Here is a 13,821-nt window from a genome sequence, read left to right as displayed (position 1 = left end):
TGAATACCTTAATGTATCTGAGCTGTTTGTTCTGGACATATCCCAGGACATATCCCCGACCACATGAATACCTTAATGTATCTGAACTGTTTGTTCTGGACATATCCCAGGACATATCCCCGACCACATGAATACCTTAATGTATCTGAGCTGTTTGGGACTGGACATTGAGGGACAAACTATCCAGCATCACGAGGAACCAACACATTCCAATACCTTAATGTATCTAGCAGCTGTTTTTCTGGACAATATCCCAGGACATATCCTCCAATAATACACATTTGACCATTTCTGGATGAAACTACCTTGTTAAATGTATCAATGAACTTAACGCTGTTTGTTCTGGACATATCCCAGGACATATCAATGTAACCACAACTGTCATTACATTGTTAAAATGTCACCTTAATGTATCTGAGCTGTTTGTTCTGGACATATCCCAGGACATATCCATCAAGCGTGGTGGTACCCATGAATACTGTCTTAATGTATCTGAGCTGTTTGTTCTGGACATATCCCAGGACATATCCTATCAGGCGAAGAACCAAATGGGCCTATAACCTTAATGTATCTGCAGCTGTTTGTTCTGGACATATCCCTGATTTGGACATATCCCTAACTATTTTTCTGTACATGAATACCTTAATGTATCTGAGCTGTTTGTTCTGGACATATCCCTTGGACATATCCCACGACCACATGAATACCTTAATGTATCTGAGCTGTTTGTTCTGGACATATCCCAGGACATATCCCCAGACCTACATGAATGACCTTAATGTATCTGAGCTGCCCAGCAGTTTGGGACTGGAGAAACATTGAGGGTGAAAAAGCTCTATGTTCCAGAGTGTGAGCTGTTCAACATCATGTTCGAGGAACCAACACATTCCACAGTACTGTTCGAGTGTGAGCTGTTCAACCAGTGAGCCATGTTCTACAGGATCTAGCAGTGCAATTGAGCTGTTCAACCAGTAATTTCTCCTCCACAATGTTATACAATGTTGCCAAATTAAACTCCTCCAATAATACACATTTGACCATTTCTGGACTGATAACTCACTGACTTGTTACAATGTAACAATGAACTTAACGTGAACTATTAACTTGTTACAATGTAACAACATTGTAACAATGATCTTAACGTGAACAATTAACATGTTACAATGTAACAATTCACAAGCTGTCATTACATTGTTACAAATGTCACTCCCAGTGTTATATTTTTTACAGGCTATAACCTTGTGATAAAAGTGATCTAATAAACGTATGTACAGTCATGCCTCTATCATATCAATACATTTGTTGTTTTTCCCCCCCAGTGAGCTCTAGACCGTATCAACATCAGCGTGAGTGTGAGCTGTTCAACCAGTGGCCATCAGCCTATCTGTCTGTCCAGAGTGTGAGCTGTTCAACCAGTGAGCTCTATGTTCTACTGTGGCCATGCAGTGGTCCTGTTCTACGGAGCTGTTCAACCAGGACCACACAGGGTGTGTTCACCAGTGAGCTCACCAGAAGGGCATCCCTCTATGTTCTACAGACATGCAACAACTATCAGGCGAAGAACCAAAGTAGGGCCTATAACATGACTTTTAACATTTTGGGTTTTTTATCCTGCATCTTCTTTTGATTTGTGCTGAGTTTCCTCATAACACCTGATTTGGGTGATAAGAGATTTGTTTTTCTAACTATTTTTCTGAGTGTGACTGCACTAGTTTAATTAAAGCAGTGCACTATGGGGGATAGGGTGCATGGATTGTTACATTTGTTCTACAGATTTTGTCTCATAGCATCATCACTCATCCTTGTGCATAATTTACATTCTGTTCAAAGTACACTTTGAGTGTGAGTTTCCATCACTCACCCTTGTGATCTCTCTCAACCAGTGAGCTCTATGTTCAACAGAGTGTGAGCTGTTCAACCAGTGAGCTCTATGTTCTACAGAGTGTGAGCTGTTCAACCAGTGAGCTCTATGTTCTACAGTGTGAGCTGTTCTGTTCTACAGAGTGTGAGCTGTTCAACCAGTGAGCTCTATGTTCTACAGAGTGTGAGCTGTTCAACCAGTGAGCTCTATGTTCTACAGAGTGTGAGCTGTTCAACCAGTGAGCTCTATGTTCTACAGAGTGTGAGCTGTTCAACCAGTGAGCTCTATGTTCTACAGAGTGTGAGCTGTTCAACCAGTGAGCTCTATGTTCTACAGAGTGTGAGCTGTTCAACCAGTGAGCTCTATGTTCTACAGAGTGTGAGCTGTTCAACCAGTGAGCTCTATGTTCTACAGAGTGTGAGCTGTTCAACCAGTGTGGGACCTGTTCCTCTGATGTGTGTGCTGTGGTGCAGAACTACACCCTGTGGAAGGTTGGAGACTACGGGGAGGTGTCAGGACGAAACCAGATGAAGGCTGAGATATACACCAACGGGCCAATCAGGTGAGATCTGTGTTCTTTGGTTCGTCATGTTAACATTTCTCTCAGTCTGAAGAACAAAAGCACAAGTAAAAGTTTTTATTTTTATTTTAATTAATTAAAAAATCAAGAAGTAGAAAATAGGATTTTCCCATTTTGAATCTCAAAATAATATAATATTTTTGATATCAACAAAATGCCCTTTTTTTTTAGCCTTGAGTGTTGAAATGTATAACGTTAGCAATATGTACATGTAATACATGTAGTAAAATGTCCTTTGTAACTTGTGTTCTTGCTTTTGATAAACCTCATTCTCACATTGTGGCTGTTGTTCCGTCCTCTCCTCAGCTGCGGTGTGATGGCTACGAAGGGCCTGGAGGCGTATCGTGGTGGTGTGTTTGCCGAGTTCCACCCCTTGTCTCTAATGAACCATATCATCTCAGTAGCAGGCTGGGGGGTGGCGGAGGACGGGACAGAGTACTGGGTGGTCCGCAACTCCTGGGGAGAGCCTTGGGTTAGTCTCTCTTGTACAATACATTCATTATTTGACTTGTATGGAATATGTACAAAAGTATGTGGACACCCCTTCAAATTAGTGGATTCGGCTATTTCAGCCTCACCCGTTGCTGACAGGTATATAATTTTGAGCACACAGCCATGCAATCTCCATAGACAAACACTGGCAGTAGAATGGTCTTACTGAAGAGCTCAGTGACTTTCAACGTTCCAGAAAAGATGTCTGGGTTTAAACGTGTTCTATTGTACAGAAAGTGAATAGCTTAAGCAAGACGGTGCCGACAGTTATGGCAGCTCTGCTTCTAGCCCCTAAGCAACTTTGCAGTCATTTTTTTTTAACACCACCGGAGGAGTGGATCCTTTGTTCGTACCCCTCAGGGAAATTGAACTTATTCCAGAAGCTACAAGACTCCGCTGGAGGAGAGAAGAGGTATTCGGAGTGGACTTCTAGTCCGACTCAGGAGGCGCGCACATCACCCACCGCTTCCGAGTTTATTACTCGCTAATGTTCAGTCCCTGGACAATAAAGTAAATGAGCTCAGATTGAGGATCTCCTTCCAGAGAGACATCAGGGACTGTAACATACTCTGTTATTCTGTCCCCATCCATACAGCCAGCTGGGTTCTTAGAACATCACACAGACAGGAATAAAGAACTCTGGATATACTGTCCCCATCCATACAGCCAGCTGGGTTCTTAGAACATCACACAGACAGGAATAAAGAACTCTGGATATACTGTCCCCATCCATACAGCCAGCTGGGTTCTTAGAACATCACACAGACAGGAATAAAGAACTCTGGATATACTGTCCCTGTCCATACAGCCAGCTGGGTTCTTAGAACATCACACAGACAGGAATAAAGAACTCTGGATATACTGTCCCCGTCCATACAGCCAGCTGGGTTCTTAGAACATCACACAGACAGGAATAAAGAACTCTGGATATACAGCCAGTCCCACATCCATACAGCCAGCTGGGTTCTTAGAACATCACACAGACAGGAATAAAGAACTCTGGATATACTGTCCCTGTCCATACAGCCAGCTGGGTTCTTAGAACATCACACAGACAGGAATAAAGAACTCTGGATATACTGTCCCTGTCCATACAGCCAGCTGGGTTCTTAGAACATCACACAGACAGGAATAAAGAACTCTGGATATACTGTCCCCGTCCATACAGCCAGCTGGGTTCTTAGAACATCACACAGACAGGAATAAAGAACTCTCTGAGAAGAAAGGCGGGGTGTATGTTTCATGATTAACTACTCATGGTGTGACTGTGACGTACAGAGTCCTTTTGTTCACCCGACCAAGAATACCTCATAATCAAATGTCGACCATATTACCTCCCAAGAGAATTCTCTTTGGTTATAGTCACAGCCGTGTATATTCCCCCTCAAGCTGATACCACAACGGTCCTCAAATAACTACACTGGACTATGCAAACTGGAAACCACATACAGTGGGGCAAAAAAGTATTTAGTCAGCCACCAATTGTGCAAGTTCTCCAGATGAGAGAGGCCTGTAATTTTCATCACAGGTACACTTCAACTATGACTGACAAAATGAGAAGAAAAATCCAGAAAATCACATTGGAGGATTTTTATTGAATTTATTTGCAAATTATGATGGAAAATAAGTATTTGGTCACCTACAAAGAAGCAAGATTTCTGGCTCTCACAGACCTGTAACTTCTTTAAGAGGCTCCTCTGTCCTCCACTCATTACCTGTATTAATGGCACCTGTTTGAACTCGTTATCAGTATAAAAGACACCTGTCCACAACCTCAAACAGTCACACTCCAAACTCCACTATGGCCAAGACCAAAGAGCTGTCAAAGGACACCAGAAACAAAATTGTAGACCTGCACCAGGCTGGGAAGACTGAATCTGCAATAGGTTATGCAGCTTGTTTTGGAGAAATCAATTGTGGGAGCAATTATTAGGAAATGGAAGACATACAAAAAAAAAGTATTTTATCCATTTTAACCCATGACTACGTGGCCTCCAACTCATCGAATGGTCCACACAGACAAACTCAGGAGGCTGAAGAAATTTGGCTTGGCCCCTAAAACTCCCACAGACTTTTAAAGATGCACAATTGAGAGCATCCTGTTGGGCTGTATTACCGCCTGGTACAGCAACTGCAATGTCTGCAACCGCAGGACTCTCCAGAGGCAACAGTCTAGAAGGAGATCCCACATATGCTGAGCACTTGTTGGCTGCTTTTCCTTCACTCTGCGGTCCAACTCATTCCAAACATAAACAAAAAAATTGACTTGATTTGTTTTCATCAATTGATAGACAGAATTGTATTACTCCCCAAGTAAAGTCAGAAATGATTTGTCTCCTCGGCTATAGGAGGTTGTAGTTCAGCCTCGGAATGTCAAAGAAACTTAACAATGACATCTGTCTTCTGTTACAACACTCACTACCGAGTTCCAAACTGCTACTGGAAGCAACGTCAGCACAAGAACTATTCTTCGGGAGCTTCATGAAATGGGTTTCCATGGCCAAGCAGCCAGACACAAGCCTAAGATCACCATGAACAATGCCAAGCGTCGGCTGGAGTGGTGTAAAGCTCGCTGCCATTGGACTCTGGAGCAGTAGAAATACGTTCTCTGGAGTGATGAATCACGCTTCACCATCTGGCAGTCTGTTACAAATCTGGCCCGTTTCATGGTTGAGCACGCTAACTTCCCCAATGCATAGTGCCTATTTTGGTGGAAAGGAAATAATGAAATGGGGCTGTTTGTCCTGGTTCAGGCCCCTCTATTTCCAGTGAAATATTAGGTACAGCATACAAACATTCTAGACGGTAATCCAACTTTGTGGCAACAGTTTGGGGAAAGCTCTTTCCTGTTTCAGCATGAACAATGCCCCCGTGCACAAAGTAACTTTCTAACAAAAATGGTTTGTCCGAGTTCTAACTAGTGTATTTAACAAAGCCCTGACTTAAACCCCATGCCCATTTGGGATTGTCTTGGTTTCCCCTTTTCCCACCAGCAACAAAACACAAACATCATAACCAAAAACAATACTCACAGGTGATGACAAAGTCCTATGCAGCAATGTTCCATCAAAAGTGGAAAGTTCCCTGAAGAGTTGAGGCTGTTAAACAGCAATGTTCCACCATCATGGAAAGCCTTCCCAGAAGAGTGGAGCTGTTTGTTATAGCTGGGCAATGTTCCAACAAATGATGGAAAGCCTTCCCAGAAGAAACTGTGGGTTCCAAATCTAGTGGAAAGCTTCCCAGATATGCTGTTATAGCAGCAATGTCCCAACATCTAGTGGAAAGCCTTCCCAGAAGAGTGGAGGTGTGTCTTCTGAGGCTGTTATAGCAGCAATGTTCCATCATCTAGTGGAAAGCCTTCCCACACACAGGATACATACACAGCACAGGATAACTGTATCCAACATCTAGTGGAAAGCCTTCCCAAATCTGGGTTATGCATTTCCATCATCTAGTGGAAAGCCTTCCCAGAATGCATAGTGCAATGTTCCAACATCTGGTGGAAAGCCTTCCCAAAGGTCTGGGGCTGTTTGTCCTGTTCCAACATTTCCAGTGAAATATTCCCAGATACAATTACATTCTAGCAGCAATGTTCCAACATCTGTGGAAAGTTTGGGGAAAGCTGTTATAGCCAATGTTCCAACATCATGGAAAGCCTTCCCTGAAAAGTGAGGTTCCTACATAAATGTTTGTTGACATCTTGGATGGCCTTCACAGAAGCCCTGGACTTTAAACCCCATGTTCCAACATCTAGTGGAAAGCCTTCCCAGAAGAGTGGAGGCTGTTATAAACATCAATGTTCCAACATCTACTGGAAAGCCTTCCCAGAAGAGTGGAGGCTGTTATAGCAGCAATGTTCCAACATCTAGTGGAAAGCCTTCCCAGAAGAGTGGAGGCTGTTATAGCAGCAATGTTCCAACATCTAGTAGAAAGCCTTCCCAGAAGAGTGGAGGCTGTTATAGCAGCAATGTTCCAACATCTAGTGGAAAGCCTTCCCAGAAGTGTGGAGGCTGTTATAGCAGCAATGTTCCAACATCTAGTGGAAAGCCTTCCCAGGAGAGTGGAGGCTGTTATAGCAGCAATGTTCCAACATCTAGTGGAAAGCCTTCCCAGAAGAGTGGAGGTTGTTATAGCAGCAATGTCCCAACATCTAGTGGAAAGCCTTCCCAGAAGAGTGGAGGTTGTTATAGCAGCAATGTTCCCAACATCTAGTGGAAAGCCTTCCCAGAAGTGTGGAGGCTGTTATAGCAGCAATGTTCCAACATCTAGTGGAAAGCCTTCCCAGAAGAGTGGAGGCTGTTATAGCAGCAATGTTCCAACATCTAGTGGAAAGCCTTCCCAGAAGATTGGAGGCTGTTATAGCAGCAATGTTCCACATCTAGTGGAAAGCCTTCCCAGGAGAGTGGAGGCTGTTATAGCAGCAATGTTCCTACATCTAGTGGAAAGCCTTCCCAGAAGAGTGGAGGTTGTTATAGCAGCATTGTCCCAACATCTAGTGGAAAGCCTTCCCAGAGAGTGGAGGCTGTTATAGCAGCAATGTTCCAACATCTAGTGGAAAGCCTTCCCAGAAGAGTGGAGGCTGTTATAGCAGCAATGTTCCAACATCTAGTGGAAAGCCTTCCCAGAAGAGTGGAGGCTGTTATAGCAGCAATGTTCCAACATCTAGTGGAAAGCCTTCCCAGAAGAGTGGATGCTGTTATAGCAGCAAACGGGGGAACAACTCCATATTAATGCCCACGATTTTGGAATGTGATGTTCGACGAGCAGGTGTCTACATACTGTTGGTCATGTAGTGTATGAGCTTCCCTTTCTGTTGTTCCTGTTTTGGATGATCGTATAGATTAGGGCCAAACTGTGTCTTTTACTCATCTATACATCTATGATGTAACCATGGAGGGTAACGGTGTTTTGTTTTGTGTTTCTGCAGGGAGAGTACGGCTGGGCGAGGATCGTAACCAGTGCTTATAAAGGAGGGAAAGGTAACTGGTACAACCTGGCCATAGAGAAGAGCTGTGCTTACGGAGACCCCATCATTACATAGAGGACAAGAGGAAACGAGTGTCATAACCATCAACTGAATATTAATACTGGAGATTACCGTGCGTCACTCAAAACACTTGATCGGTGCTGCCGTCAACAGGAAGTGGTGTCAAATGGTTCCCATAGTAGGACGTTCAAGTTGATAGGGACAACATTGGGAAGATCTGCCCCCCCGTATTCATTAAAAAAAAACGTCTTAGAGTCAAGATGCTGATCGAGAATCAGTTTAGCCTTTTAGATTGTAGTGAATAAGAACTACATGGACAGAGAGGATCTGATCCGAGATCAGCACTCCTACTGTGAGACGCTTTGTGAATATAGGACCTGGAGCCTACCTCGTCCTTCATTAGTAGCCTCTCCTCCTCCTCTCCTACCTCCTCTCTCCTCCTTCTCTCCTCCTCTCCTACCTCCTCATCTCCTACCTCGTCCTTCATTAGTAACCTCTCCTACCTCCTTCTCTCCTCCTCCTCTCCTAACTCCTCCTCTCTCCTCCTCTCCTAACTCCTCCTCTCTCCTCCTCTCCTACCTCTTCCTCTCTCCTCCTCTCCTACCTCCTCCTCTCCTACCTCCTCTCTCCTCCTCTACTACCTCCTCTCCTACCTCCTCCTCTCCTACCTCCTCCTCTCTCCTACCTCCTCCTCTCTCCTACCTCCTCCTCTCTCCTCTCCTACTCTCTCCACCTCCTCCTCTCCTCCTCTCTCCTCCTCTCCTACCACCTCCTCTCCTCCTCTACTACCTCCTCCTCTCCTACCTCCTCCTCTCCTACCTCCTCCTCTCTCCTCATCCTCCTCTACTACCTCCTCCTTTTCCTCCTCTACTACCTCCTCCTCCTCTCCTACCTTCTCCTCTCTCCTCCTCCTCCTCTACTACCTCCTCCTCTCTCCTCCTCCTCTCCCTCCTACCCTGGCCAGGGAGAGAGATGGAAGGATAGACACATCTAAGATGCTTTTCTATCATTTATAGGTCAGGGTTTTATATTCATAAAGCAACTGAGTTTGAGTGCTGATCGAGGATTAGTGTAGCCTTTTAGATTGTTGTGAATAAGAACTACATGGACAGAGAGGATCTGATCTGAGATCAGCACTCCTACTGTGAGACGCTTTGTAAATACGGGCAGTTCTCTGTAACTAATCGCTAACTTTCCACTGATATTAGGAGTTTAATCTGAACATCAGGCCATGGCTTTCAGTCTTGCGACGGACTCCTTTCAACTCAGTGTTTCAGTCTTGTGACAACACTGAAACACTGTCAAACACAACGACACTAAACCTGTACAGGGCTATTTAACTGGTGTTTATTAATTAACAAATGTCTTTGAAAGAATAAACAATGATTTTTTTGTGTCTTTTTTCTTCTCCGTTTGGTTTGTAGTTTGTACAGCAAAACATGGCTCTAAACAAACCCGGTTTAAGCTGCTAATTGTACCTTAAAGCTGTTCATGGGTCAGGAAAGGTTAGGATGATCAGGATAATCTGGTTAGTTACATTACGCTCCTGATCTTTTCTTAGATTGGATAGTTTGCCAATCTGAGAGTCCAGTCCTGATGGTCAAATCCCAGATACAAACTAATCTCTACAGGCGAGGCGGTTGTCGTTAGTTTAGTAAATTAGATAGCCGCTCTAAAGACGTTAATCTCGTTTAAAGGCCCAGTTCAGTCAAAAACGTAGATATTTTTTAATATATATACTTCCACACTCTGAGGTTGGACTGATACTGTGGAATGATGGAAATTATGACAATGTTATTTTAGAGTAAGAGCTGTTTTGAAAAGGCTGCTTGAAATGCCAGCCTGTTTTCTGTGGGATGGAGTTTATTTGTTTGTCTCCCATCACAATACCATCACACAGCCTTAACTGCTTACCAAACATGTCACGTTGTGTAAGCATTGCAAAATACTTATACACATATATTATTCAATCATTTCATCCAAACTGCTCGCGTACGTCAACAGAGATTTGCGTAACCAGGGGCTAAAATTGAACTTGGTTCTATTTGAACCGAACTATTGGACCAGAACGTGGTTCTATTTGAACAGAACATGGTTCTATTGGACCAGAACGTGGTTCTATTTGACCAGAACGTGGTTCTATTTAAACAGAACTTAGTTCTATTTGAGCGGAACTATTGGACCAGAACGTGGTTTGATTTGAACAGAACCTGGTTCTGTTTTAGAGGCTTGAGATGCTGCAACAAAACTATGGGGCTGGCTTAGATTATTGAACACATGTTTTTGATTTTTATTTTACTAGGCAAGTCAGTTAAGAACAAATTCTTATTTTCAATGACGGCCTAGGAACAGTGGGTTAACTGCCTGTTCAGGGGCAGAATGACAGATGTACCTTGTCAGCTTGGGGGTTTGAACTTGCAACCTTCCGGTTACTAGTCCAACGCTCTAACCACTAGGCTACACTGCCGCCCCTGTGAATGTAAACTACATTTAGTCTCCAATGTTGATTGAAAAAATAAAGTTGCACAATGAGCACTTGTTATCTCTCAAATACATCGTAACAGTTGTTGGTTAGCTAGCTAGCTAAATGACATGAAATTTGTCCAAACACCTCAAGATAAAGATGAAACGAGCCACTTGTGATTCCCCTCGTGGCAGTTTCTTGTTCATTGTTGGTAGCTGTCTGGCCATCCAGACTCACGACAACACACGGTCTCCTGCCCCCATTGAAGCGTAACGCATCGTTTTCCTGATGTTGTCAGGTAACCCATCTACTGGTTTTTAGGAGGACCATGTGGGGGGGTCCACCATGTGGGGGGTTCACACTCCAGTCCAGCTGGAAACGGTGATGCACCTTAAAGGTAGTTGCCAACTGCCATATAAAATCCACAGAAGAAGAAAAGTGAAGATGAGAGATTAATAAGGGAAACTAACTTCCCTTTTATCTGTGGAATGGTTGGGAGTAGAGAAACACACGATTTTGTATAATTCAAAAATGGGTCAAAATTCTATAATAAATCCAGCTAAAAAGAAAAATGACCATATAATTTCAGGTCAAATAAAAACACCATGTTTATCTCCCAGGACAAATCAGCTAGAAACAGCCAGCTAGCTAAATGTCCATGAATGTTTCGTGTGTTTCTACATGTCCCCAAAAAATGAATATAGTTGATTCACAGTTTTGGTATTTTAACTTGCATGTCATGAGGATAGAACAAATCAACATGCAGCACGATGGCCGACGCAGACGCACAGAGCAGAGCCAGTTTGGTCAGCGTGTTACATTAGGCCCATATTGACTATACAGTTTACACCAGACCGTATCATTGGCCTGCACAGTAACGGCCTCAACGTGTTTAACTCAAAACCTTTGTGTATTGACCTTATTGACCAAAAAATGAACTGAAATATGTGTGAACTATATTATTGTAACGACCCTGGGTTTATAATTATTAGTTTATAATTATTAGTTTATAATTATTAGTTTATAATTATTATTATCCTACTATCAAGGAGTCGTTATGACCATTAGACAAGTGTGATGTAAATTCCGGGGGAAACACATTTACATTTACATTTAAGTCATTTAGCAGACGCTCTTATCCAGAGCGACTTACAAATTGGTGACATTTTGGTGACACATCCTCAGGAATTACATAAGAAACTATATTACTGAACGAGCCCTGGTGATAATGCCATTTAAAAGACCGCAGAATCCACAAAGTCTCCCATCAATTATGTCCCCGGAAGTGGTGAAAATATACCCTTTGAAGAGCACCCCCAGAACTCAACCGCTCACCAATCGACCGCTTGATTGGAGGAGATAAGGCTATCCGCCGCGGTCGGATCTTTGAATTTTTAAAAATTAATTATTATAGGCCAATACGGTATTTATATTACATGTTGCACAATGCGATGAGAACGTCACGCAGGCATTGATATTTAGGTTTGAAGATAATAATAAAAAGACGATGCCTGGTGAAGCGCGGCTCCATCAGTGCGCCTCTATTGCAGGTCATCTGAAAACAATAGATATATCATGTCGTGTTTGAGCGTCGCATGCAGCGCTGTTATTGTCCTGTTCGGAGCGGTTTGCAGCGTTTTCATATTCTGTGAGTATCTGATTTATTACGCCGCGATATTACAGTGTGGTTGGCCTGGGATCGACCATGGTGCCCCGGCGAGTGAGAGGAGCGCAGACGGCCAACCAGAGCCGGAGGTTCTCCGCGCTATGGTGCTGTCAGACACGCACCTCCTCGGCGCTGTCGGAGGGCACTGGTTCGACAAACTGCGAAGGTAATTCATCCTCATAAATCTATATGTTATTATGCATTTTATTTTATTGTGAAACAACAACAACAAAAAAGTATGTTCTGCATAGTTTCTAGGGAACGCATGACGCTCGGTGTCAGCCTATATCCACGCTGTCTCTAAGCAGATTAGAGCAGTTCAGTCGTCAGCAATAACAACAGGCAAGGGTAATGCATGGTGCGCTGAGCTGACGGATGAGATTGACTGATGTGTGGTCTGTCTCTGTGCAACCCAGGGAATGGCAGATGGAACGAGCTTTCCAGACCGCCCTGGCCCTGCTCCGACCTGAGGTCGTCTTTATACTGGGGGATGTGTTCGATGAGGGGAAATGGAGCTCTCCGAAGGTATGTAGCCATAACAAGCACCTTGTAGGTCTACTGCAGTGAACTTGGTGGTGTGCGTGTGTGTGTGTGTGGGGGGGGGATTCGAAACATACAACTCTTAGTCGGAGCCATGACGCAAAGAGGACCAAACCCGTTGATGTTAATTCTCGCAACGCTAGGCATCTTTCTGTAATGGTCATAGACCTAAAATATTTAGGTCAGAAACACTATTACATGTATCTGTAATAGTGTTTCTGTAATGGTGTATATATCTGCTATATTTATAACTATTGTTCTACTCTATTCTACTTCATGTATTCAAATATATATAAATATATATATATATATATATATATAGTTGAAGTCGGAAGATTACATACTTAGGTTGGAGTCATTAAAACTTGTTTTTCAACCACTCCACAAATGTCTTGTTGACAAACTATAGCTTTGGCAAGTCGGTGAGGACATCTACTTTGTGCATAACACAAGTCATTTTACCAACAATTGTTTACAGACAGATTATTTCACTTATAATTCACTGTGTCACAATTCCAGTGGGTCAGAAGTTTACATACACTAAGTTGACTGTGCCTTTAAACAGCTTGTAAAATTCCAGAAAATGATGTCATGGCTTTAGAAGCTTCTGATAGGCTAATTGACATAATTTGAGTCAATTGGAGGTGTACCTGTGGATGTATTTCAAGGCCTACCTTCAAACTCAGTGCCTCTTTGCTTGACATCATGGGAAAATCAAAAGAAATCACCCAAGTCCTCAGAAAAATAATTGTAGACCTTCACAAATCTGGTTCATCCTTGGGAGCAATTTCCAAACGCCTGAAGGTACCACGTTCATCTGTACAAACAATAGTACGCAAGTATAAACACCATGGGACCACACAGCCGTCATACCGCTCAGGAAGGAGACACATTCTGTCTCCTAGAGATGAACGTATTTTGGTGCAAATCAACCTTGTGAAGATGCTGCAGGAAAACAGGTACAAAAGTATCTATATCCACAGTAAAACAAGTCCTATATCGACATAACCTGAAAGACCGCTCAGCAAGGAAGAAGCCACTGCTCCAAAACCACCATAAAAAAAGCCAGACTACAGTTTGCAACTGCACATGTGGACAAAGATTCACTCAACTTGTTGTGGGAAGATTGTGGAAGGCTACCCAAAATGTTTGACCCAAGTTAAACAATTTAAAGGCAATGCTACCAAACACTAATTGAGTGTATGTAAACTTCTAACCCACTGGGAATGTG

General features: G+C 43.1%; 2 protein-coding genes across 2 annotated transcripts in view; both read left to right on the top strand.

The window, feature by feature from the left end:
• Positions 1-866: 866 nt before the first annotated feature.
• On the top strand, positions 867-9,316 carry LOC135518598 (cathepsin Z-like). Its single transcript, XM_064943757.1, has 5 exons — positions 867-922; positions 1,447-1,568; positions 2,276-2,423; positions 2,748-2,913; positions 7,861-9,316. The coding sequence occupies exons 1-5, from the start codon at positions 867-869 to the stop codon at positions 7,972-7,974; spliced, it is 606 nt and encodes a 201-aa protein (XP_064799829.1). The 3' UTR covers positions 7,975-9,316.
• Positions 9,317-11,707: 2,391 nt separating this feature from the next.
• Positions 11,708-13,821, top strand: part of LOC135507562 (metallophosphoesterase 1-like) — a 33,191-nt gene continuing 31,077 nt past the window's right edge. The window contains exons 1-2 of the mRNA XM_064927081.1: positions 11,708-12,216; positions 12,467-12,575. Of these exons, the coding sequence (XP_064783153.1) occupies positions 11,960-12,216; positions 12,467-12,575 (366 nt within the window). The 5' untranslated portion in view covers positions 11,708-11,959. The remainder of the gene's footprint in view (positions 12,217-12,466; positions 12,576-13,821) is intronic.

This window comes from Oncorhynchus masou, chromosome 3, assembly GCF_036934945.1.
Source record: "Oncorhynchus masou masou isolate Uvic2021 chromosome 3, UVic_Omas_1.1, whole genome shotgun sequence".
In the NCBI taxonomy this organism is placed as follows: domain Eukaryota; kingdom Metazoa; phylum Chordata; class Actinopteri; order Salmoniformes; family Salmonidae; genus Oncorhynchus; species Oncorhynchus masou.
This window is presented reverse-complemented; position numbering and strand designations above follow the sequence as displayed.